The following is a 27,923-nucleotide window of genomic DNA, read 5'->3' on the forward strand; positions in this document are numbered from 1 at the left end:
GTTTCTAAGACCATCAAAATTCAGAAGACTTGGACATAACGAATGAATAACATTAATTTCATTCTTTCTTACTGGCAAACTACATCTGTTATTAAACCTTTGGCATAGCAAGAGTTTGAATAAATGAAGCCTGGATTCCTCATTCTTTGATTTCTTACCAAAGGGTGTTGCTTTTTGAGTGATCTTGAATGTATGCTATGTGAAATCAATAGAGTTCTTTTTATTTTTTTCAGAATCTGCTTAGGAATAACAAGAAAGTAAAACCGATTATTTTATTACAGATGTTATGGAGGCTTACTCAAGAGATTCTCTCCAGTGGCTCACACTTGTAATCCTAGCTACTCAGGAGGCTGAGATCTGAGAATCAAGGTTCAAAGCCAGCCCAGGCAGGAAAGTCCGTGAGACTCTTATTTCTAATAAACCACTAGAAAACTGGAAGTGGTGCTGTAGCTCAAGCGGTAGAGCGCTCACCTTGAGTTGAAGAGCTGAGGGATAGGGCCCAAGCCCAGAGTTCAAGCCCCATGACCACCACCAACAACAACCAAAAATACATGAGATTGGATTTTTTTTTTCTGCACGACACTCATTGATCATTATCAGCAATATCTCAGTGTCTAGCTTCCTGGATTGGGAATACAACCATCACTGAATCATTAAGCACCTAGAGCAATCCGACATTGTGTAATGAACTGTGACTAAAATAATTTGACTCTTGATTGAGAAAAGGTAGCCTTTTTTTTTTTTTTTGCTACTTTGAAAGAGAGGTTTTAAATAGGAGTTCTCAACTTATCAGCAAACATTTTCCCCTAAAGGGCAGAACAAAATAGATATGACCTTCCTGCCTGGTGCTGGTGGCTCTCGTCTATAATCCTAGCTGCTCAGGAAGCTGAGATCTGAGGATCATGGTTTGATCCAGGCAGGAAAGTTTTGTGAGACTCTTATCTCCAATTAGCCACCAGAAAACCGGAAGTGGCACTGTGGCTCAAGTGGTAGAGCACTAGCCTTGAGCTGAATGGCTCAGGGACAGTGCCTAGGCCCAGAGTTCCAGCCCACCACCGACAAAAGCAAAAAAAAAAAAAAAAAACTAAGAAAAGAAAGAAAGAATGGACCACCTTAATGTCCCAAAGGAATAATCCATCATTTCAATCCTATCTTCAAAACAGACAAATAACAGCAGGTAACCTCTTTCTATTGGTATACATAACCAAATGATAGTCTTATTTTTTCCTAGTCATGTCCCTCAGGAGATAACTAAAGATGTTATTAGTCTTTTTGATTTTTGAACTTTTTCTATTTTTAATTAGTTAGAATAGGAGAAATAAAAGAGAAAAAGAAAAAAATCCACCTGCACACCTAAACAGCAGCCTACCTAGTCTTCAGTGGACACTTAAAATTACTTGGGTCAATTAAAGGCATTATTTATTCTATATCATCATAGAAATGAGCAGACCTCTTTATCCAAGACTGTGAAACAAAACTCTAATTTATGCCAAGAAATAATTTTAAGATATAACAACACTCACAAGAATTGTAGGATTGTTTTTCTACATGTTACTGCTACAGGTGGCCAGAAGAGGCCAGGCTTACCAGAGGAAAATGTCTAACATGTACATTCAACAGCTTCTCTTGTTGGGTATCTTTGTATATAACCCAGGTCATGTGACCCACATCTTGAGTGACCAGTGGTATTGTTGGTGATTCCCAATCTCATCCTCTTTTCTTTTTTTTCTTGATGCTGAGAAAGTTTTCTTCCATTATCAGAAAGGACAAATGGAAGTCCAGAATATTTATGGATGTACCACCACACCTAAATTGCTTTTGTGGACAGTCACAAGAATTTTTTGCATAGCTGACCCTGAACCTCTCATCCTCTTTTCTGAACAAAGAAAAGCAAAGCAGCCATATAAAAACATGCTTAATGCATGTCTCCAGAAAGTACTTTTGTAATCACATGCAGTTAAATTATTTAAGACTTGACAATTGGTATATTGAGCCATTTTAATGAAAGGGGTTTCTAATTGGTAAGGGAGGTTTTCAAGTTTTCCATGATTGATTTGACAACATGCTCTCAAAGAATCCTTTCTCAATTTCTCTTCCCTGCCAAGGGCACCCTCATGCTTCCTAATTATCATGTTAAATTATATTTCCCAATGGGCCAGATCTCAAATTTAACTGGGATCACTGTGGCCCTTTAGATCACGAGAAGAGGCTGTCAGAGCTCACAGTACAGAGCTTTATGGAACACAGTGCCAATCAGCAGCTTCCCTTTGTACACAGAGGCGACTGTGCTGCCCTGCAACACTGTGCCATTTTCCGCATAAACCACAGTCACTTTGGGTTCTTCTGTTAAAATGTTCTGGATTCGAAGCACCTATCAAAAAAAAATAACATTAATCAACTGTAAGCACAATCAGATCATTTCTCCAGAAGATGGCATCTATTCCCTCATATAAAAATATATTTTTTTGTTCTCTCCCATCTCTCCTGGAGAAGAAAGATGGAAGGGGTGACATTAATCAAGATGAATAAAATGTCATAAAATGACCTGTTGAATTAAAATCCTTTGCACAACTACTTATAGATAAAAAGATATATATGTGTGTATATATACATATATATATATATATATATATATATACATACGTGGCATAAATTGTATTTGTTCCAAAATTACTGTATGTTTACGATACCATTTTGCTCATGGTAAACTGATAGGCTTTGCTCACAGGATCTTTAACAAAAAGCAGAGGGCACATAGATCCACGGGTATAGGCAGGAAATGCAAGTGAGCAACTCAACCCTAGCACAGGTATTAAGGAGCAGTGGGGACAATGGTAAATTCAGAGTGGAGGAAAGCCTTTTACTCAGCCATAGCCAAATGGCTGCCACACTGAAGTTCGGGCCTGTTACTGAGTATGTTTGTAGTTTAATTTTCATTTTTTTGCTGTTACTGTTGGTTTTGGTTTTTCTTCGTTTTTATTTATTTGTTTATTTTTGGTGGTGGTGGTATTATTTTGGTTTTGGTTTTATAGAAAATATCTCACACATGGCCCAGTCTGGGCTCAAACTCACCATCTTTTCTTAATTTTAAAGTGCTTGGAATACCATAGACAAAGAAGGCAATTTCTGGTGTGTGTGTGTGTGTGTGTGTGTGTGTGTGTGTGTGTGTGTGTGTGTGTGTGTGTGTGTGTGTGTGTGTGTGTGTGTGTGTGTGTGTGTGTGTGTGTGTGTGTGCATGTGTGTGTTGGGAGGGGGTGATTTTCTTTAGAGGCAGGCAAAGAAAACAAAGCATGACCCTTCACCACCAAAAGCTTAATATTCCTTCCGATATAGCCCAGATACATACTTCTGAACTTCAAACTTCCATTTCTAACTGGGTAAGATTTCTGAAGTTCAATATTCTTCATTTAGTTGAATTTTTATTACAACATTCATAAATGAAAGAGTTAATATGTGTTTATTCCCATTTTATATGCTACAACCTAATATGGGAGTCATATGCTTGTATTTGTTTCTCATCTATACAAGAAGATGGGTGAGACTAGATTATTCCTAAATTCCTTTTCAACTAGAATAAAATACTGACTTGAAGAAAGGATACCATCACTAAACTCCAAATACTCCAGTCTAGGAAAGCCAATACTTAGATATAAAGTGTAAGTTGGAGCAATCAACATGACCTCTTGAACACAGATGGTTCCAAAGACACATGGTTTAGGAAATTGCTGCAACCTTAATATGCAATCGTTTTTTAGAAAGAAATAGTTGATGATGCACCTTGGCTTAATTAAGTTGCTTGTTCATAATGCTAGAATATTCTGTGCAGTAGCACATTACATAGTGGATTGTTATTTCCCTTTGCTCTTCCTTACCAAATTCATCATTAGAAAGGAAATATTTTTCCAGAACAATAAACCAAGTCCCTTGCTATATAGCAAATGACCCAAGTTCACCACATGAGCTAACAAGCAAGAACAAATTATAATCATTCTGCTCAGTTCTATACAGTGAACATTCTGCTGCATGTATTTCTCCAATTCTATTAAATATACAGTTCAGTGATCTGAAAAGCTAAAAAGTAGCAAGAGGGAAAAGATTGCCATTAAACGTGATCATAAAGTACGTATGAGAGAAATACACATTTGATTTTTTAATACAAGAGACACAGGACTTCTTTGTGTGCTTTTGGGTGAATGATTCTTAAAACTATACTTTAAAAGCACTCCACAGAAGCCAGGTGCCTTTTTGGCTTACACCTGTAATCCTAGCCACTTAAGAGGCTGAGATCTGAAAATCATGGTTCAAAGTCATCCCAGAAAGGAAAGTCTGAGACTTTTATTTTGAATTAGCCACCAAAAGCTAGAAGTGGAACTGTGGCCCAAGGAGTAAAGCACTATCCTTAAGCAAACAAACAAACAAACAACTCAATAACAACATCTAGGCTGTGAGTTCAAGCCCCAGGACTGGCACAAACACACACAAAAATACTCCACGGAGATAAATGTGTCAAAATTATATCAAATGTTTGATGTAAATAACCAGTTTAATTAATACATATTGAAAACTCAAAGTAGAAAGAGCCAGATAAGGCATGAGAAACATTCAACTGCCTATAGAAGAGTAGACTTCATATTCTTACTATTTGCACTTCAGAATTACCTACCGAATAAAGACTGTGAGTCAAAAAGCAGGGGGTTGGGGAGGTCTTTGAATATTTTAAGATGGAAGAAGAGTCTTGTAAACTTAAATATTTTCCAGTAAGTGAATTATCTCCGGTTCACAGGGCTGTCTAGAGAGGAGAGACAATCCCATTGTAGGACTGGCTTGTCGCATTGCTTTATGCATATAGTCAGCCCTCTGTATCTGTGGGTTCCACATATGCAAAACCAACCAACCCCAGATAGAAAATATTTGGGGAAAAATTTTAAGTCTGTATTGAGCACATAACGAATACATTGTGACCTATTTACAAAGTATTACATTATGTTTGGCATTACAAGTAATAAAAAGTGGTTTAAAGTATATGGAAGAACATGTAGGTAATAGCAAATTCTTTGGCATTGTATATAGAAGAGTTGAGTTTCTTTGGATTTTGCATCCATTGGGGTCCTGGAACCAATCCACCACAGCCACTGAGGGGGCTGTAGTAACTGAATGGCAAGTTGTATTCTAATGCAGGTAACAAATGGATGGCTAAACCACTGCAGTATGGCATCATTATGATCTTTAAGCTATTGTGATTTCTTAATTTGGAGAGACCTGCTACTTATGTAATAGTATGGGCAACATCGAAGGGTTCATCTACACAATCCAGCCCTGCAGATCTGTGCTTCCCTCTGCTCTGACTTACACCAAAGCCTGTTTTGACGGGCGTCTCCTGGGCACTCTGCCTCTTATATCAGCAGAAGGAATGGAAGGACTCAGAGAGTATGGGATATTTACACCCCAGCTTTCCTTTCTGTGGTGTCACTGTTGTTTGGCTCTATCCCTCACACAACTAGTGGCTAGGTCACTCTTAGAAGACCTATTCCACACACCACTTCCTTCTCTTCCAATGCTAGAAATCCATCTCAGGTCCTTACAACATGCTCAGAAAACACCCTACCACAGAACTACATCCCCACCCAATACTAGATTTAGCTAGCCATTTCCTGCCCATCTTCCAGCCTTGAGTTACTGAATTATCCCAGATGAAATGTCTTATCTGTTTCCTCTCTAGCCTGATGAAAACACCTCTAAAACTCTTTTTATCTCTGATCATTTGGATGATCTGCTCATAGCTCCTCATTTGTTTGCATATATAAGAGAGAATTATATTTCGGCTGAAAGCAAAGTCACTGATCAGGTACATTTTTCAAACTAACCTCTGAGCCAGGAGGATTCTCTGGATCGTAGGAGAAGATCTTCACACCATTGGGATGACAACCCACCCAAATATCCCCTGTTGCTGGATCCACTGAAAGGTTATCCACAAGGGTGTCAAAGGCCAGGGACTACCAAGATGAAGAGAACACAAAGCAGAAGGTGAGAAAAAAAATGAGAGGATGGGGTGTGGCAACATGTCAAGGAAAGAGCTTGTGCTAATTCTGGCTACCATACTGTGATCGCAGAGACACAATAGTGACTCGTTTCAATTGTACTTAGGGAATTCTGCTGGCCTTCCATCTTCGTTAGTATTTTGTTCATCTGTTGGTTTCCATAACACATAGCGGAGGGGAGGAGATTCCGAAAGCAAAGAAAGACTGTTAAATGTTAAATGAAATCATTGGCCCTAACATTTGTACATGAACCTAAAACTAAAACTAAAAATAAATACAAATAAAACTGCTAAGTACAACATAAAGCAGTTCCTTCTAAGTGGCATGTGCAAATCATATTTTTATAAACATCTGGAAAAAAACAACCTGGAAGCATAGATGTGTTTCTGACAGGAACACAGATGAAATGTAGACACTTTTATAACTAATCATAGGCTGTGTAGCCACAGAAGAAATGATCACCCAGGGTCTAATTTTTCCCTTCGAGTTGAGGCAAAGTTTGTTCTTTAGTTTCCTGATGATATTCAGCTCCCTGTTCCTCTGCTGTTTATTCTCTAAATATAAGTTGCAAGTGTGTGATGACTGCACAGATTGCTGTTGAGGCTTTATACCAGCATCATAAATAATACCAATGATTCTTAATTCCACCATTCATCATCTTGGCTGCCTGCTACCAGAAGAAAATCTCATCTATTTGTTTGCCTTTAACTCTCACCAGAGAAACAATATGTGTGGTATACCTCAGAATCCACAGACCTCGTGCCCTGGGACCCTGAGGTTTCTGCAAAGGCCCTTGCACCGGCAGGCAGCTGCGATGAGCCACCGCTGCCCTCTGCTTCCTACTCAAAATGAGAGCTGTCCCCACACATGGCCTTCATTCCCTGTCCTGGAAACAAGCAGTGCTGCGAACCTCGATTGGTCAAAATCTGCCCCTGGCTTAATCCTTCCTTCTCCCTCATTCTCATCCACCTGGATTCAAAATCAATCCTCTCATATGTTAGACGTGTGTGTGTGTGTGTGTGTGTGTGTGTTTGTGTGTGTGTGTGTGTGTGCATGTGCGTGCATTTGCATGCACATACACTTCAGTACTGGGGCTTGAACTCAGAATTTCATGCTTTCCTTTAGCTTTCTCACTCAAGACTGGTGCTTGATCACTTGAGCTATACTGCCACTTCTGGCTTTTTGTTGGTCAGTTAGAGATAAGAAGAGTCTTCTAGGTTTATCTTCCCAGGTTAGATTTGAACTGAGATCCACAGATCTAGCCTCCTGCGTATCTAGGACTGTACAGGTGTGGGTCAACAGTGTGGAGGGACATTAGCTTTATCTTTAAGTGAGGAAAATGAGGATTCTGTTATTGCCTATAGAAGCAGCACAAATACTGGTGAGTTCCATGATGGTGGAAGCCTGCTGAGAAGAGTGCAGGAGGACACAAAAGAATAGGTCCTATCTATTCACTGTGATTGCATTCCTCTTCTGTGCTCTGCAAGCAGCTCAACCCATCAACTAGAAACTGCAGGGTTCCTGGAAGGCATGGCCCTGGCCAATGAAGAGCTCATGGTCCAGTGGGGCTTGTAGATCTTGTAGAAGTGAACCCTGTTTTGCATATTTGTCATTTCTAGCAATGCAACTCATTATAATAGGTATGTGCCACATCTCACACATCTACAAAGACAAATGATTGGAAGTGCTGTGGCCCAAGTGGTAGAGCACTTGCCTTGAGCTGAAGAGCTGAGGAACTGTGCCCAGGCCCAGAGTTCAAGCCCCATGACTGACAAAAAAATAATAATGTATACAAAGACAAATGAAAGATAGTATAGAAACTTAGTATATTATAGTCTCTGTAGGAGAAGCTGTATTTTTTAATGAAATTTTGTGCTAGTCCTAAAGTTTGAACTCAGATTCTAGGTGCTATCCCTGAGCTTTTTTACTTAAGACTAATGCTTTACCACTTGAGCTATAGCTCCACTTCTGGCTTTTCGGTGGTTAATCAGAGATAAGAGTCTCGTGGAACTTACTGCCAGTGCTGGCTTCAAACTGCAATCCCCAAGCAACTAGGATTACAGGCTTGAGCCACTTATGCCCACTGAGAAGCTATATTCTCTGTTGAAAAAAAATTCCAATTTTTAGAGTCAAGACTCACTGAAATGGATTCACTGAATAAAGAAAGTAGCATTATTTTTTACTATATTAAAACATATTTCATATGAAGTTTGCCATTAACCATAGCTAAAATTCAATGGCATCAAATGTATTTGTAATATTATACAACCACCATCACCATACCTAGAACTTATCATCCCAAACAGAACCCCATGAACCATTAACATGAACCTACAGCTCCTCATCCCTTTTTCCATTTAACTTATTATAACTAACATCTTACACTTTTTATGAATGTGCCTCTTCTAGAATCATAATATCTATCCTTTGGTGTCTGATATACTTAGCATAATGTCTTTAAGGTTTATCCAAGTCTTGGTGCTGCTTCAGGTTGAATAATATTCTATTGTACAGAAATTGTACATTTGGCAGACCATCGATTCATTCACCTCATCATAAATTTCTACAACTAGCCTCAGCTAATTTATCCAATTGCTTGGCACTCAGAGGTATTAATTAACTAATGTTAATTAAAGGTCTTTAAAGAAAAGAACTTCATTACATTTGGGAGGGGTGGCTTCTACTGGATTAGTTGTTATGGTGAAAGAAGGATGTAATCTGCTGCCAAAGTGAGAACCAAGTATGAAATAAGCCTTGCCTGGAAGCTTTCCTTGGTAGGAACAGAGCCCTGGCATTGTAAGTAGAATATACATTGCATTGAATTCTATCATAATTGTTTTTAAAATTTTCAACGCATAGAAAACATGTTATTATAACCACAGTTTGTTTGGTTTTTATTCCCTCAGCCTGTATGAGTATATGAAATGTCATTTTATTTCGGCTAATACCAGCCAGACCTGCCAATGATTTCTAACATCAAACATGATGTTACATTTGATACTGCTTTGAGGTAATTTTCTCTGAATGAAGCCCGTAGTGACAGCACCGTGGGTATGCTGACTGGAACAGTCATCCAGTTGGCCCTGACAGTGCATTGTGCTAGGGCTGTGGGTGGCGGGGGCATGATGGCCTGTGCCTTGCATCATGCTCCTCTCTGCTCTTGGTCTCTCCATCCTCTCCTTGTGTTTCTGCTCTTTTCTACCCAAAACTTCAGCCTGGACCAGAACTACGGGGCCCAAAAGTGAATCCTTGATGCAAACCTGGTCCTGCTATAGTAATTAAGCAAGTCTACTAGGTGCTGGGAACTATTCCAGGAACAAATAGAAAAAAAAAAAAACTCTGTCCTGATGATGCATAGACCCTCGTGGGGGGTCAGATAATAAAGAGGACAATTAAAATGCATTGATTGATCATCCATGCAGAAAGCAAAAGTAAAGTGGTAAAGAAGATAGGAAATAAATGTAGAGGGCTGGGGAAACAAAATTTCGAACAGTTTCAGTGGTGAGAAAAAGAGAAAGCAATGGAGATCTGGAGGAAGCCAGCTATACGCAGAGGTCACAGCACTCATCCTGGGGCAAGACCACGCCCAGGAAGCTCCAGGAACACTCCAAAGCAAGAAGGCAAACAGCTGATAGGCACCCAGGCTACACTGTCATAGTGAGAACATAACCTTAATATATACTGTAGAGAAGTTCTATATTAAACCCAAATAGACTATTTTTCTGGGCTACTCCTTCAACATAGATGGGGGTAGGAAGTAAAGCAGAGACAGGAGGAGGAGAAGGCACTTACGAAGACAATTCAAACGTACAATTCAACTTAGCAAAAGGAAGCAGATTCACAGGTGAACCTGAGGGCTACTGCTGTTTCTCACTCTGCTGGGGAGGACAAGCGTACAACAAACACCTAACAATGCAGAGACTCTTACTAAGGGAGTGAAAAATTGGTTCTCACACACTCCAATTAGACAAGCCTTTTCTCTTCACTTTTAATTTCACAAATCAATTAGAAATCTAATTATCACCCTGAAAACTTATAGTGTTAATACATCTTACCTTCAATGGAGTTAAAGTCCAATTAGCGTGCTTTTCATACACATGAATCTTATGAGCCAAGAATTCAGCTATATAGACATACCTTCAAAGAAGAAAGCGTTCCGTCAAACTGCTTGAAAGATCACAATCCAAAAGGTTATAGTGAATTGTATTAACTCTTTCTAGTCAGAAAGATTTCATACAGACTGAAGAATGAAACCCATCTCAAAGCACATTAAACTCTAAAGAGCTCAATGAGTTTACAGTGCATAAAGAGATTTAATCTCTGAAGAGTTATTCTTTAAGATAGCCAACTACTTATCCCTGATCCAGAACTTAACTCTGACACCTGTTCTTAATATGAATTATTAACAAGGCTTTGGGTTATCAATGTAGGAGTAAGCCCCAGGTATTGTATTTCAGAACAGTGAGTTCTCTCTTGGGGAACAGTCGGTAAAGCTTCTTGACCACAGTCTCTTGTTTTAGGCTGGAGGAAATATGAGAGACAATAAGATGCTTGGCCCACATAGTGAGAATTCTTCTTCCCCTCCTGCCGAGAGCATGAGCCCAAGCCAGCAGATTTAGTATTTTGCACAGAATGCAATACCACACATCATAAAGAGTCCTACTTAGGCTAAGCACAGTGTGTCTCAGAACTAAAAGAAAAATGATGGCTTGATTATTTTCTATTTTTAAGGACCAGAAGACAATATGAAGAATAAGAAGTTGTGCATGTTGTTTTTTGTGCAAGTGTACTTCTCTGAAATCCTTGCTTATAGAAGACTGGGAAGGGTATGGTGCTCAGATCAAAGCTGATCTTTGAATTGATTGTTGGAAGACCATCAGAACACAATATTGTAAATGAAGTGCAGCATTAAACACACTACTGAATAAATGAAGCTGACTCTTTCATAGTAAGGCCTTCTTAATGAAGGAAGCAGTGTTTCCTTGGCTATCATCAGGGCAAGCCCCTTTTGTTCCAGACTGGCACTGCACACTCACCCTGGTAATCTCATTGCACACCCAGAAATATTTCTTCAAAACAAAAGATGGTAATACTAAATGTTTATCACAGTTTCCCCTGTTGAAATGTACTTTGTCCTCAAGTGGGAATGCAATTTTCTTTCACAAAATAGAAACTTTTAATTTGATCAATTTTATCTCCTGAAAATGAAGGTAGTTTATATTTTCCCTAATTTCCTCTTGGAAGGATAACACATTAGAGTGCAATCACTTTACTTGGTGAAAGACTATGTTCTAAACCATCAAATGAGAATACAACCACTTCATTTTAAATTGCGCACATACTTGCTATCAGGTGAAATGCTTATTCCATTCGCAAAATCAAATCCTTCTGCCACCACTTGAACTTTATCTGGACTGTAGAAAACAACATAGGACCACGCCAAACCCAAGTATAGCTCCCAGGATCGTAAATATGAATCAGTAAAGAAGTGGTCATTTGTTGCATAAAAGTGCTCAGGTCCTACAGCAACAATATCATTCACACTGAAATTAAAACAAACAATACATGTAAGTGAAGGTAGTGTAATTATACCATTATGGACTAAACATTAATGTCAAGATATGAGATAGTACCTTTATATTAGCTGTAATAGCACAGAATTAATATGAAGCCAATCCTAACTATGCAATCCTAAAAGGAAATAATAGGTAATTATAGCACTGCAATATAAAAATCTTATTATATATCTTTAAAAATCCTATTACATATCTTATGTGTATCTTTAAAAAGCATTTTATATATATATATCTTACATACATATCCTATCTTTAAACCATATATATGTATATAGAGAGAAAGCATGTATGTAGCCATACTAAATTCAGTAGACATTAAATTATACCAGAACACAATAGATTTAATCACATGGAATCAACTCCTACCAACCCAAGACATCTTAAGCCCATGGACAACCATTGGAGTGACAATGTGGAGACTTTCAGGCTTTGCTACTGTTATATATGATTTAGGGAAAATCAGTCTTCTCACATGTTGGCCTTCAGTTCTTTATCTGTGAAAAGAGGATGATAGACTGGTCCATTTTCCAGCCTTAAAGTTTTGTGCTTCATAACAGGAATTTAAAAAAAGTTCATGAACAGCTCAGAAATAAGATGCTTGGCCTTTTTTTTTTTTTTCTTTTTGATTAGGATTCTGACTGTTGCTGGAAATGTAAGATATATGAGTCTATTTTTCTGCTTTAATAGGTACAATAGCAAACACATAAGTGAGTCATTCCTTGCTGATTGAGGTGACAGAAGTTCCCTGGGGCCATGATCAGAGAGAAAATTATCTTTGCTCTATTGCTGAGTGCGTAATGGCCACTGCGTCAGCTCTGACGCAGCTCCGGCTCTAGGGCGATGGAGACAAACACGCAGATTTTCACTTTTCTCATCTGTAAAGGGAGGTCAAATGATTTCTTCCCCCAAAGTCATACAGCTCATCAGTAGAAGCGGAAGAATTGGAATCTTCATTTACGGAGGCGCAGTGGGAATTAGAGTGAGCTAATCCTGCCGTGTGTTTTGCAGGAGGCCCACGCGCCGTGTGTTTTGCAGGAGGCCCACGCTCCATGTGTGCTGGCCACTGGATCGCTCTTACGGAAGAAAATAGTCTAGAGATTTAGAATTCATCTGCAGTCTTCAGATATAAATCTACAGGCTGACTTTAGTCTCTTTTTTAAATTAATTAATTTTATTTTATTTGCATATGTTTTTGTATTCTATGTAGCTTTATGAAGTAATTTCAATTTGACATGTCAGTGATGGAACAATGGGGCTTGATCAATGTTACCCTACTGTCTTTTTGAAAAGTAAATTTCTGAAATCGGTGTGCTTTATTATCACCTGCCTGTTCTTCATAAATTTTTTTTTAGAGAACAATAGCCTTAAAATCTGATGGACTCTGCTTGAACCCTGACCCTACTTTATCTTCACATTGCGGGGCCACAGCAGGTCACTCATCTGTAACACCCTTTCTTGAATCTCAATTTCTGTCTTTACCTCAGAAGGCTGGAATAACAATGGAATGAAATATTGAGTATAAAGGCTTTGGCACTCTGTCTTTCATACAGTAAATGACCAATAACAATGGCTGTGATAGTACTAATAATAACGTGCTTAAATTACCGTAACTTATAGTCATTAGAATATTCATGGTATAAATAGCCATAAAATACAAAGCAACAAATAATGGCTAATCCTTGGGCTAACAGAGCCAAATTCTAGTACACTGTGGCACTATTGTTATTTCCATCTACTTCTATGCTGTCAAAACCTAGGATTTTTTAAACTGGCCTGTGTGGGTGGGGTAATTGGAGAAACGTATGGACAAACATATGATTTCCCATAGCAACAGTCTCATTCATTAATGAATAATTCATTAATTCATCAATAATTCATTAATGATGCAAAAATATTTTAATTATTTCATGTATTCTAGAGCATAAGCACTGGAATCAAGGTGCTAGGGTTAAAATTCTAGCTGCAGAGCCAGGTGCTAGTAACTCACACTTATAATCCTAGCTACTCAGGAGGCTGAGATCTGAGAATCTCAGTTTCAAGACAGTCTAGGCAGGAAAGTCCTTGAGACTCTTATCTCCAACTCATCACCAAAAAGCTGAGAGTAAAGCTGTTGCTCAGGTGGTAGAGCATTAGCCTTAAGCAAAAGAAGCTCAGGGACAGTGCCTAGGCCCTGAGTTCAAACCCTAGAACAGGCACAGAAAAAAAAATCTAGTTGCACCATTTCCTGGCCTTGTCATCTGGGGGCAATTTAACATGTACTACAGACCTTACATTTTTAAAAAGTGCATAACAGGTATAATAACAACATCTAATTAGGACTGTATTTATAAAATGTCAAGAAAATAATTGGCTTAAATTGGCAATTGCCTACCTGACTTACAGTTTACATCATCATCACCATCATCATTGTTATTTTTAACCCAACTACTCTATTTTACATGTCTTCACCTATATTAAATCTAGGTATTCTTTACATGTTTTAAATACTCAAAAGCTTTATTCTCCCTCCCCAATGTGTGTGTGTGTGTATGTGTGTACATGCACACGTGTGTGCACGCGCACACACGTATTGAGTGACTGTGCGAAAACTTTCTTCTACTTCAAATTTGTCCTCTGGATTTTCCCTTATCCTGGGGGTGCAGAAAAAGACGAAAGTCTTAGTTCCTACCTGGCTACTAATTTGATGGCCAACCTTCATCCAGTGACTCAACTACTCTCCACTCTCGTTTCCTAATCTTCAAAACTTCCAGGTAAATAAGGAGAGAAGGGTACACAAATAAGAGAGTGTGTACCTACTCTGTGGAAGGCACTTTGCTAGGGGCCAGCAAAAAGTATGGATCTAGATTTACAAACAGGGTGGTGGCCATATGTTGTACTTAAATGAAACATAGGGTTCTAAAAAATATAATTTAGAAGTAAAAATTATTTTGGAGGATGGTGTCCAAAATCCATCATTACCCTCCTAAACAACATGTTCACAAGCCAAGGGAAGAAGCTGGCTTTGTATTGGGTCTTCTTTCACAAACTGTTACATTGTCAAGGAGTGTGGTATAAAGCTAGGGATTTCCACACATATGTCGTTTTAGTCAGTAGCAATGCAAGAGCGGTAGAAGTAATGGGGGGAAATCTGACTTCAGGCCTTCTATGTGATATGGGTTCTGAATTCACAGAAACATCTGAAATATTGCTTTTTAATATACATAAAAATAATCAAATAAGCTCAAAGCTGTGGACTTCATTGATGAAGCTTGCCTGATTTTTAAATATTAAGCCTGGTCTTAGGGAGGAATAGAATTTTTTTTGTGGGAAAAAAGCTTGAATAGGGATGCTGAGACCTGAATCACAAACCAGAACCCAAGCAACCTGAGACAGGGAGGAAGGGAACTTCTCTGGGAGTCTCAAGTCATCAAACGTTTCTACAGAAGAACATTCAAATGAGTTTGTGGTAACTAGAAAGAAGAATTGAACCTGTCCTGGCCAAAAAAGCAAAGCTGTGTATGAACCATGCTCTACTGCTAAAAGGTAAATTGAAGTATGATTTATCACAGTACTTAGGCAGAAGTTCGTGTCTAATGGTTTTCAGATGCAAAAGTGATTTTTCTCCTTCTTGAAATTTAAACAGCTCCACTGTGGTCTTGAAGTTTGGATGGTTCACCACCAGCAGGTACACAGTATTATCTGAGAAAAGATGAAAAACAAAAATTGAAACATTAACAGAACTCTCAGCTGTCGACTTTGTCTCCCAAAAGCAATTTCAACCCACCTCCAACTAATAGGATGTCAGGCAGATGGAATATTTTCATCTTGTAGAGAAAAGCACATTTATGGTTGTGCCAAAGAAAAGTGGCTAAAGGAAGGACAAGGGACAGTCTCTAAATCTCAAAACTCTACAGGAGGAAACATATCCACATTTTAGGAATGGATAAAACTCACTTGAAAATTCAAATGAGCTTGTTAAAGTCTCAGGTTCAAGTAGTTACAGAATTGAAATAAAAAGGATATGAAGATGGGAACCATTAATATGAGAAAGTGAGCTTGAGTATAATTCAGAAAATGTGAGATGATGAATTCCACAAGAACAGCTGAGAGATAGTAGCAAACAGAAGCAGCTTGTGGGTCAGTGGCACAGGAAGGAAGTGGGTCAAAGTGGTCAAGATGTGGTTAGAGTTGGGAAGAGATAGTAGGTTATGAAAGTCTCTGACATAGTCAATTTGGTATTCTTTAAAACAAAGGATGCTTGCTCATGTAACTGTACTCCCTTTGTACAGTATTTTTACAATAAAAACTTAATTAAAAATAAATAAATAAAACAAAGGATACAAGGAAGTTTAGCAGATTGAACTAAGAGGCTTGAACAGAAAAGCCAACTAAGATACTTTTTTCTCACCTTCTCAGCAAGCATTTGTTTTGGTATAAAATGCTACAAAGGAACCAGGAAATGGCTTAAAGAAGATACGCGTGTGTGTGTGTGTGTGTGTGTGTGTGTGTGTGTGTGTGTGTGTGTGTGTGTGTGTGTGTGTGTGTGTGTGTGTGTGTGTGTGTGTGTGTGTGTGTGTGTGTGTGTGTGTGTGTGTGTGTGTGTGTGTGTGTGTGTGTGTTGGTCATAGGGCTTGAACTGTGGGCCTGAGTGCTGTCCGTCAGCTCTTCAGCTCAAGGCTAGAGCTCTACCACTTGAGCCACAGCAACCCTTCTGGTTTTCTGGTGGTTTCATGGCCTTTCCTGTCTGGGCTGGCTTTGAACCACGATCCACAGATCTCAGCCTCCTAAGTAGCTAGGATTACAGGCATGAGCCACCATTGCCCAGCAAGACTAAACACTTATTCATTGGCTTCCTAGGCTTCCTTCTTTCACACAGGAAGACACTGAAGGTGACAGCCCTAAGAGAAAAGTGGTTATGGTGACTTTCTGTCAATGGGTCTAGCATAATTAAGGTCAGAAAAACTTTGCCAGTAGGTGTGCGGAACTTTCAGATTTTTAAATAAAAATCCTACAAGATTAAGGCTGAATTTATAGTAATTACCTGATAATGTAAATGTTGGTGTTTTACAAAATTAGAAACTTTATAAATCTTAAATGTTTTAGCATTCTCAATATTCTTAATATATAGATATATTCTTTACATATAATATAGTATATAATATATTCTTAACAGATAATACATTATAAATATTCCACATATATGGAATAAATTTTAAATCCCAAAATACCATTATGTCTTGGATTCATGAGAAGAAATAATCATTGGCATATCTCTTCTATCTTTGATGCCTGTTTGGCCAGGCATCAGTAGCTCATGCCTCTAATCATACCTACTCAGGGTCTGAGGATTGAGGTTTGAGGCTTGGCCAGGAAAGTCTGTGAGACCCTTATCTCCAATTAACTAACAAAAAGCCAGAAGTGGGGCTTTGGCTCAAGTGCACGCTAGCCTTGAGAAAAAAGCTCAGGGACAGTGCCCAGTCCCTGAGTTCAAGCCCTAGGATTGTCACTTTAAAAAATATATTTTTAATAGTAAGTTGTAAATATTGTTACCTTCATCAGTGAATGTACTAATCCCATGAGGGTTAAATGAAGATAAATCAAATTTACTTCCTCTAATTTGCAATTCAGATACTGCTGGATCTTCTTCATTCAGGTTCATCAGAAGTATTTTGCCAGGATTATCAGGTGCAAAACTCTTTATCCCGGGATATTTTAATCCCTTAAAAGCATGGAAAAGAAAAAAAAAGGCTGCACATGGGTTTGCATTTTCTGTTTTAAGCCACAGGTCTGCTCACTGTACTATACGAGAAATATCCCAGCTAGCTTGTATGATATGCTGACAGGAGTCTTGGAAGCCACATGTCCTCCAGGCCATTCCACACAAGCTAGTCCTAGAAAAATCCTAGCTAAATCCTAGTCCTAGAAAATAATAAGGAAAAGAAAAGACTCACGGTGCTGAGGAAAGCCAGTCCATTGGGCAGTATCTCTAAATCTTCAGCACCACTTTCTGTAAAAACAAGACAGTATACATTGCTTCATATTATTGCAAAAAGCTGAAGATCCATTTCTTCATCATTCCTAACTTCGAAAATATAGCTAAGTATTAGCTATTTTTGTCAGCTTCAAAACCACGCATTTTTTCATTTCTTTATTCAAATTGATAAATGTGATACATGGAAATTTTAAAGTTTTAATATCAAGTATAATTAAAATTGACACATTTTGATGGACTGCCTTTTGGGGATTTTTCCCTCTAAAACTTTTTGTATAGGATTTATGGAAATTCACAAAATACAAAGAAGTTGTGATTATTTGGAAATCACTTGCTGTTTTCCTAAAGATTCAGAATAGACTCAAAGTATACTCAACACTTAATAGTGACAAATGAAGTAAACACTTAGAAAGCCATGTTGAAAATATTAGTAAACTTCAAACACTTGAGTTAAGATAGGGACACATTTTTGATGATCCATAGGCATTTATTCAGTATAAATACCAAAAAGTCACTATCTTTAAGTTAGTTGTATTTTAACTACATAAAAACTTTACACATTCAATTAATCTAGAGACAAAAGGATTACTTGGTTTTGTGTTCACCTTCTATAAGTCTTCCAAATATCCAGTGATATTTTATATCAATATTACATTTTTTCTGGAAAAATTGTGTATCATAAGATATCTGGCCAAATTTAATAACAATCAGTCTTCTAGGAGAGTTTTCTTAACTGCACTCAACTGAGATAAATCATTCTAAACACACACACACACACACACACACACACACAAAACCCAAAAACCACCACCCACCTAGAACATTATAAAATCATAGCTTCAAACTGTCTACAAAAACAAAGCTGATTGGTAGCAACCAGATGGAGAGTGGAGCCTTGGGCATTGCCTGTCGGTTCAAAACAGCCACTATCCCTCTGCCCCTTTATCTTTGTTGACAGGGTTTGACCTCCACAATGGAGGCCAATAATTACTTTCCCAGCTTCCTTTGCAGCTAGGGCACCAGTCTGTCCTCCATCTCTGCCTAATGAGATCTAAGGGGAAATCTGCTTAGAGCTTCTGGGGAAATTTTTCCCTCTCCAATCTTAAAAGAGATACATGAGGAGAAGACTTGTGGTAATTGCAAAGACCAGTGAGAGCTTTTATTTATTTATTTATTTAAAAATGTTTTATCTACTCCCTTTCATCTTTTCCCAGCTCCTCTGGTCTTATTACAATAAGACAACTGACTATTGTTTCTGCTCTAATGACCAAACAAAAAGTCAAAACATTGGTTAGATGTTAGTGAAGTCAAATATAAAAGGTCATAGCATTTAAAATTAATTAGTAACTCAACAATAGTTTCCTGAATCACCATTGTATTTTGGAACAAAATTAGGCAGTTATATTTGTGGGATACATAGTGAAATAATATACTAGCAGTTCAAATGAGACATTTTCCCTTCCCACATGCATACCGACTCCTTTAATGAAATTACAGTTAGGAGGTTCCACTGGAGTTACTTCACGAGAAACAGCAAATCTTGTTCTAGAGGAGGGAAAAGAATGACACACATAAAAACTAGTCAGCGATTCAAATTGACTTGAAGCTGGTTGCGTGGCTCATACCTATAAACCTAGCTACTCAGAAGGCTGAGATCTGAGAACCATGGTTCAAAGCCAGCCTGGGCAGAAAAGTCAGTGAAACTCTTATCTTCAATTAATCAGCAAAAAGCTTGAAATAGAGCTGTGTTTCAACGGACAGAATGGCACCCTTGAGCAAAACCCTCAAAACTCAGACAGTACCGAGGCCTTTTTCAAGCATATGCACATACACACACACACACAGAGAGAGAGAGAGAGAGAGAGAGAGAGAGAGAGAGAGAGAGAGAGAGAGAGAGAGAGAGAGAGAGAGAGAATTCAGTTGCAAAGCTAAGAATCCTACACAAATTTTCCTCATCTGTACTTCACCCTGGTAAAAAAAATCTTAGAGTTAGTGTCCCTGGCACCTGCAATTCTACCAGACTAATGGGATCGTGAAGTATAACATTTAGTTGTGTAAAGTCTCTTACATGCAGAGATGGGCAGATATACAAGAGAGATACCTAGAGTCTTCCAGCCTCTGTCTTCTTTCACAGGAACTATTTCATCAGTTAGTTGGGTTAGGACTCCTATGTGAAAAGTTTGGTTAAATGGAAACATGACTCCAATTTACTCCACTGCTTTTTGAGAACTGTTGACAGATGGACCTCCTACCCTGCTGCCCGGGCCAGCTCCACAGCCTGGACTGGGCATTGGCTTTCAGATGCAGTTTTAAAAACACAGATGTGTCTAAAGGTTTTGTGACTTCGAAAAATTATACCCAAGGCAAGCCTGTAAAGAAAGGTATCACCTCTCCACTGTACACATAAATGCACACACATACAAACACACACACATATGCACAAATGCACACACACAAATACACAAAAGCAACTTGCCAAATCTGAGTACCTAAATATCACAGGGGGGAAATATTTGAGTGAAGGATAAAGGAAAAAGGAACAGATGTGTAGAGGAAGCGCCTGAGAATTGCCTGAGGAAAGCTATTGATGGCTTTTGAAAGAAACCGACCATAGCATTAATGTTGCCAAGAGATTTAAATGATAAATTAGTATTTTTAGAACGGATGATGTGATATAGTCAAAGGGAGTAGTGACAATTATCCAAGAATCCCTCAAAGTTTTGTTTGGTGAAAGATTTTCTGAGAAATTCTTTTTCTTTTGTCCTTCTGTCAATTTAGTCTCACAGGAGAACCAATGGATGAAATAAACACTCCGGATAACATTCTTATTGACATGGTATAAAATGGTGAGAATTTATGATAATATAGTATTCATATTATGATAAATAAGTAGTGTTCCTATTATCATAACATCATTCTACCCACTCAGGCAGTCTGCTCTAAGAGGCTGGAGGTAAGAGCAGTAATCTGCTTTCTAAAAATGCCAACCCAATGCCTGACCAAAATAAAGTTTGAGAGACAAAGACGGGAGGAAGACTGACAGGCAAGGAGACCATGGCTCCCTGAATGATGGGCATGAATTTAGAAAGCAGACTTTCAAGGAAAGTTGAGATCTGTCCCCATACAGTGGGACACTATAAGATGTTAAAAATAGCAATATGACAGTCTAATCATCAAAGACTTTAATATAGACATAAAGTAATTGATAAAATAAGTGGCTTATTCTTTTTTTATTGTGAAAATACTGTACAGAGGGGTTACAATTACATGGGCAAGATAATGAGTACATTTCTTATCAAGCATTGTAGCCTCCTCCTTTGTTTCCCTTTCCCATCCTTTCCCATCCTCCCCCGCTCCCCCACCCAATCCCTCCCCCACCCCACCCCCACCAAAGTTGTAAAAATTGTAAAGTTCGTTTTCGACATAACAACTTGTACATCTCATTGTTGCAGTGGGTCTACCTATATCCCTATTTAAACGATTTGTTTTTCCCCTTCCCCTCCACAAATTATACCGACATCAAATACAGTGAAAGCAGGGGCTAGAAACAATCGCATGAAAGAAAAAAAAAACATTTGAATACATATCTTAGGGTTCATTTCCCTAACATCAACTTATCTGACCTTTTCTGCTTGACTCAGACATATACTAGATATTGCAAATAAGGGAAACCATGGGACCTATGTTTCTTTGAACCTGGCTTACTTCACTTAATATAATTTTTTCCACACCTTTCCATTTCCTAACAAATGGGGCAATGTCATTCTTTCTGATGGAGGCATAGAATTCCATTGTGTATATATACCATAAGTGGCTTATTCTTTAGATTGAGACCCACAGAAAGAAAAACATTTTAGATGGTATGAACAACACACACACACACACACACACCCAAATATGTGAAACAAATTTCATGAGTTTACAAAACAATCCATTTAATAATTTATTTTTCCAGTGTTGGGGATGGAACCCTTGGCCTCTGCCTGCTAGCCAAACATTTAACCCTAAAATATTTAACCCTAACCTATACCTCCAGTCCCACGTAATAGTTTTGTAAATAAATGTGACACATTTATTTTAACATGTTAGATAATATGTATTAAATTGTTTTTGTAGTCCACTATGAGGAAAGTCAATGGTCTGGGAATATTTATACTATGTCTTCCAAGTAACTTAAAAGATAGGCTCAAGATATTAAGGGTGAAGTTCATAACTGGTAACCATGCAAATAGTTATGATGAAAGAACAGATTTTAAACATGTGAAATCACTGAATGGGCCAATACTTGTGAAAAATGCAAAGGATACCAAATGAGCCTCCTCCCCCCTACCCACTCAAAACACTAGAAGAATAAGTATGCTGTCTGTCTCAAACAGTTGTTTGGTTGTTCATTGTGATAGGTTCACAGAGAGTAGAACAAGACAGAACTGCTTGACTCACATTCTAATGCAATAGTTTCTCTCATAGAAGATGGCCTCTAACCTAGAAATAGCAAAATAATCACATGGGAACCAAGGCATGTTTTTTTAAAAAAGGCATTAAATCTGCACCCAGTTCCTTTGGGTTCTAATTTGTGGCTCAAGCTAGTCATATCTCAACAGAATGTCATTGATGCCATAGTTAAGGTACTGTGCATACTCTCATTTTGCCTTCCAACACCTCCCTGATGCGTTATTTTCCCTACTTACAGATGACTAAGATTAAGTGACTTTTCAAGGCCTCAGAGTTATGAAGTGCCTAAACTGGGATTGGAACTAAAGTATGAATGCTAATCTACAGGCAAGCCTCTAAGGAAAAAAAAATATTACAAATAACATTGGTGAAAAGCAGGAATAAGCACTTGAACACTTACCTGCTTGTGTTACTATATCTAGTTCATAGTTTTTTCCTTATTCTCAGATTATCAGGAGATAACGTATCAAGGGCTCAATTAAGTCCAAATGTTCCAGGTTTAAGAAATGAAGTTTAATGTCTGCACTGCATTCAGAAATCCCTTGACCTTTTCTGTGCACTGTTCTGTGTAAATACTTACTGGATCCCTACCAAAGAAAGAAAAGGGCCAGCTATGATTTCAGAGATCCATCCTGGGACTCCAGGGCCCAGGAAAATTTGTCAGTTCATTTCCTGCTGCCACATATCCCTCATTCATTCTGAAGCCTTAATAACAATCCCTGTGCTAAGGGCTCCCACACGTAATTCCACATTTAATGCTCTTAGCCACCTTTGAGGTATAGATTCATATTTCCTTGTTTTATGTGTGAGAACACTGGGGTACACAGAAACCAAGGCATTGATACGTGGTTGCTTATTTAAAATGGTAAAGTTAGCTGTGGAAGTCATTAGTTATGTTCATTGATATTTCCAGGTCTTCTCTTCCTGGAGATATAATAAAATCTATTTCCCTGCCTCTGTTCAGTTAATCTGGCCTTGCTGTGACTTGATTTGACCAAATAAATGTGAACAGAAGTAATCTAAATGTGATCAAGTAGGTTGAAGTAATCCTCAAGGACAAATAAAAATTTGGAGAAAGAATGAAATCACCTTGGTTTCAAATCTTATGATGTGATATATGAGATATTGTGAAATTAGCAAACCCTATGGACTTTTCTCAGCATCCCAGTGAAATTTCTCTACTTTGTACTGGATCCTAGTTTTAGGTAGCAGCAAAGAAAAAAACAAGCAATAGTAAAATAACTATTATAATATTTATATCCATTGATATAGACAATATAAGTATATATTACAATATATTATATTTACAACATAGAATATATAAATATATTACATAGTATAATATATAATTATTATATTATAGTATATGTGTTATATATCATATATACATATTCTATATTATGAGCAACATATTATAATATACAAAGCAATGTAAGCATATATTATAAATGTATATTATATATACATATATATTTAATACAAAGCATATATTATAAATGTATCTTATATATACATATATATTTAATACAAATAATATAAGTATACACGTATAGTTTTATAAATAATACAAAATTTATGTTCTATAGAGTACTTATATTAAAAAATAAAAAATAAAATATAAAATGATAAAGTTGGGATATGATATTAGATATTATGATACCCAACTCTCTGTTCCCTATATTTCCCTATATCCCTTTTAGTCCCTCTCCCTTCTCATTTGCTCACATTTTCCCTTCTATTTAGAACGTCCTTTACCCCTTTACCCACTGGGAAGAGCCTGCATGGTAACCTTCTGTGGTATGCTTAGACACTGCTTTGTTCACCCTCATGAACCTTTACATACACATCTATCATGTTCTTTGACAATTACAGTTTGGGGTCTTGCTGTTCCTTATCATCTCTGAAAATGGTGAGTGAACACTACATCCTACTGATTCCTATGGCTTGCACCATGAATATAACACCTTTAGAGATGTCAAGGACTTAGCAGATATCTGCTGGATTGTCTTTTGGAATGGCTAAGAAGGTGGTGTGGAGGCTTTGATAGGGTGATGAGGGGTTTGATGAGACATGATAATATGCAAATGTTATAACTTAGATATAAAGCAGATGTGATGAAGGCTTGGTCTCCAGCACAATGTTGAAATAGTTTGAAAAAAGTGATTGGATCATGTAGTTGCCGATATAATCAGTGGAGCGGCCCATTGATAGATTCAGAATTGAATACACTAGTCAGAGGTGTAGATACTATGTAAGGTGGGTCTTACTAGAGAAAGGAGACCATTATAGGTGTTCTAGTCCCTGGCCTCTTCTTCTGGTTGCCTCTTTCTACTTTCTGGCCACAATGAGGTAAGCAGTTTTCTCTATCATGTGTTCTTACCACATGCTTCTGCCCAATGAAATGGAGCCAGCCAACCATGGACTAAAATCCCTGAGACTGGGAGCGAAAATAAAGCTTTCCTCTTACAAGTTGTTTCTCGGAGATATCTGCCATAATGATGAAAAGCTTTATCACATCAAAGATCATTTGTTAGAGTTCCTAAGTGGAGCTTTGAGATGACATATGCAGTTATTAAAGCTAATGATTACAGGTCATCTACTATGTTCTCTATAGAGATAGATAGATAGATAGATAGATAGATAGATAGATAGATAGATAGATAGATAGATAGATAGATACAGTATTATGTAGAGACTATATAGACTCTACATAATACTATATCCATATATATACTATGTAATACTATATCTATCTATTTGTGGATATAGTATTATACAGTCATATATAGAGTCTATATAGACTCTATAGAGCCTATATATAGTATTAGAGTCTATATAATACTGTATATAGACTTTATAATACTTTATAGATATAGTATTATATTATATTATGTATTGTAGTATTAAATAGTATTATATGCTATATCTATAAATATAAAACTATATATTATATAGTATATATAATATAGATATAGTGTTATAGAGTTATATATAGTCTAGATAGACTCTATATAGTCTATATAGTATTATATAGAGTCTATATAATATAATACTTTATATAGACTCTATATAATATATATAGACTCTATATAATATATATAGACTCTATATAATACTATATCCATCTATATATGAATAAAGTATTATAAAGTCATATAGACTCTATATAATACTATATCTATCTATCTATCTATCTATCCTACTTTGATAAGCATTATTATCCCATAATTTTCAGGTGGAGAAAGAGGCTGGAACTTTTTTCTTCTTGGGATAAAGTGGTAAAATGACTTGAAAGTTGCAGAAAAGAGATCTTATCCCAGTAGCCAAGAATCTACTGCCTCCATCTTCCCACACAGTATCCTGGGGTGAAGATGAAGTGGCAGAAATGCACTGGTAAGGGAGCCACAGTGGTCTCACACATTATTTTAATAGACCACACTTCAAACAGGCAGTGAATGATATTTTTTATTGTGAAAATACCGTATAGAGGGGTTACAATTACATGGGCAAGGTAATGAGTACATTTCTTATCAAGCATTGTAGCCTCCTCCTTTGTTTCCCCTTCCCATCCCTTGTGAATTATATTTTTATGGTCCTAGACTTTAGGGCTTCTTCAGTGTATGCCAGATGAAGCCATATGTTGCTGACTACAAAGAGAAACTCTATCAGTCTCTTCTTTGTTGCCCCCACCTCAGAAAATGAGGTAACCTTTTTATGTTCCCACAAGTTCCTCCCACCCTGGATCTGTATAACTTCCTGAGTCTCTCCCCATGCATTCGCTTCATCTCTGAAGAAAAAGCCTCTCCCCTCTCTGAGGCTCTGCCTGGCACAGATGCAGACCTCAGGATATAATGGTTTCCCTTCTCTCCACTGAACAGAGCCATGCCTTTCTGGGACTTGGGTATCTTATCACTTAGATGAGAATAAAAGTTACTTTTGCCTCTTTCAGGTTTTCTTGCTTTGGTTCTGATATGAGTTAGGGTAGGATCCGAATGCCCTTTACAGTCCTTCATAAAAATGCCCCAGGGAGTGGGCAAGTACTCTTGAGTAGCAAGGCTCTAGATCCTGCTGGAGAGAGAGTAGCACTTTCTTTCCTTCTGTCTGGACTATTCCAGAAGATTCAGTGCCCATCCTGTATTCATCTATATAGTATCATTTATCATTTATCATGTTATTAATGAAAATTCACACAATATTTTATACTATCTAAAAGTCCAATTAGTAGCTTTTTGGTCTGCCTGCCTGCCTGCCTGCCTTCCTTTCTTCCTTCCTTCCTTCCTCGATTCCTTCCTTCCTTGCTTCCTTCCTTGATTCCTTTCCTTCCTTCCTCCCACCTTTCCTTTTTTCTTTTCTTTTCCCTTTCTTTCCTTTTCCCTTTCTTCCTTTCTTCCTCCTTCCTTCCTTCCTTTCCTTCTTTCCTTCTTCCTTCCCTCCTTTCTCTCTTTCTTTCCATCTCTCTCTTTCTTTCATTCATGTATTATTTCTTTCTCTTTTTCAGTGCTATTACTGGGTCTTGAACTCGGGAGTCTCATTTGCTCATGGCTGATGGCCTACCATCGAGGCATATCTCCAGCCATGCTTTTTATGGGTTAGTTGGAGATGCAGTCACACAGACTTTTCTGCCTGAACTGGCTTCAGATCACAATCCTCCAGATATCAGCTACCCAGGTAGCTAGGATTATAGCTGTAGCCCCCACTGCCCAGCTACTAACTTACTTTTCTAATACTATTCTGACATTTGTGTTTTGAAAAATAACAATTAAAAAAAACCAAAGCAATTTATTTTTAAGAACTTATTCTGAATGATTAGCCCATGTAATATTTTTGAATTCAGTTTATTTTTATTAATGTTTTACTTCAAGGTAAATAATATGAAATGTATTATTGATTAGTGTGATCTCTAGACTTTGAACTCCTGTAAAAAGTTACCGTGAAACTTTCAACATTATTTTTCACATCCCCACATAAACTCTACAGCACCCTTAGAGATTATTAAATACGCTAAAGGAATTAGAAATGAACATTGAGCCCGGCACTGGTGGCTCACGCCTGTTATCCTAGCTACTCAGGAAGCTGAAATCTGAGGACTGCAGTTCAAAGCCAGCCTGGGCAAAAAAGTCCATGAGAATCTTATCTCCAATTAATCACAGAAAAAGCTGGAAGTGGCACTGTGGCTTAGTGGTAGAGTGCTAGCCTTGAGCAAAAGGAGCTTAAGGACAGTGCCCAGAGTTCAAACCCCAGGACCACAAACAAACAAACAAAAAGAAAAAAACAACAAACATTTCCTCAGCAGTTATGATGCCCACTCTTATCTTTGCTGCTTCTTATATAAATTTGCATTACCACTTCCTGTTTACTGAAGCAGCAAAGCATGGATTTGCAACATGATTTGTCCCAGAACCCAGAGCATTAAGTGTCAGCACCAGAATTCTTTTCTCTCTGCCTGGCACCCACTGGAGCAGGTTGGGCACCTTAAAGAGCCTTAGCTCTGGTCCACATGGCAGATCACTAGCAAGGGAACATTTACAAGTGGTAGATAAAAGGTGGACCTTTATAAAGGCCCTGTGAGATGTACATGTCGTTGGGGCCTGCAGATTTTTTGTGGTGTGGTTGCTAAGAGCCTGTACCCTGTGTTGTGGGGGTAGAGGTGATCCTAGTGGAGACAGCCCTCTCCCCAACCCAACTTACTGGTAAGAAGACTGGTGGCCTTTGAAGAGTGCGACTGCCAGCCCCGCGAGGGTGAGCACCAGCAGTTTTGCCATAGCCTGGGATGGACGGAAGGACGGACTGAACGGATGGGTGCAGCCACTGCTAAGAGCCCCTTCCTGCTAGTGCCTACTAGCTAGAACGCCTGGGATTTGGCTTGTCCCACCCACTTATCTCCGC

General features: G+C 38.0%; 1 protein-coding gene across 1 annotated transcript; it reads right to left on the minus strand.

Moving 5' to 3' along the window:
- Nucleotides 1–1,980: 1,980 nt before the first annotated feature.
- On the minus strand, nucleotides 1,981–27,890 carry Pon1 (paraoxonase 1). Its single transcript, XM_069996533.1, has 9 exons — nucleotides 27,726–27,890; nucleotides 19,060–19,130; nucleotides 17,545–17,600; nucleotides 17,144–17,312; nucleotides 15,166–15,292; nucleotides 11,381–11,581; nucleotides 10,094–10,175; nucleotides 5,865–5,993; nucleotides 1,981–2,371 (listed from the first exon to the last, which is right to left on the minus strand). The coding sequence occupies exons 1-9, from the start codon at nucleotides 27,797–27,799 to the stop codon at nucleotides 2,213–2,215; spliced, it is 1,068 nt and encodes a 355-aa protein (XP_069852634.1). The 5' UTR covers nucleotides 27,800–27,890; the 3' UTR covers nucleotides 1,981–2,212.
- Nucleotides 27,891–27,923: the final 33 nt, after the last annotated feature.

Source organism: Dipodomys merriami, unplaced genomic scaffold (genome assembly GCF_024711535.1).
Source record: "Dipodomys merriami isolate MVZ:Mamm:240054 unplaced genomic scaffold, mDipMer1.0.p SCAF_5, whole genome shotgun sequence".
Classification (NCBI taxonomy): domain Eukaryota; kingdom Metazoa; phylum Chordata; class Mammalia; order Rodentia; family Heteromyidae; genus Dipodomys; species Dipodomys merriami.

Excerpts from the sequence above, each read along its gene's own strand:
- Pon1 (XM_069996533.1), bottom strand. The coding sequence starts at position 27,799 with ATGGCAAAACTGCTGGTGCTCACCCTCGCGGGGCTGGCAGTCGCACTC. Across the intron at positions 19,131-27,725 it reads GGCCACCAGTCTTCTTACCA|AACAAGATTTGCTGTTTCTC; the intron begins GTAAGTTGGGTT and ends TCCCTCCTCTAG. Across the intron at positions 17,601-19,059 it reads TAATTTCATTAAAGGAGTCG|AAAGTGGTGCTGAAGATTTA; the intron begins GTATGCATGTGG and ends TTGTTTTTACAG.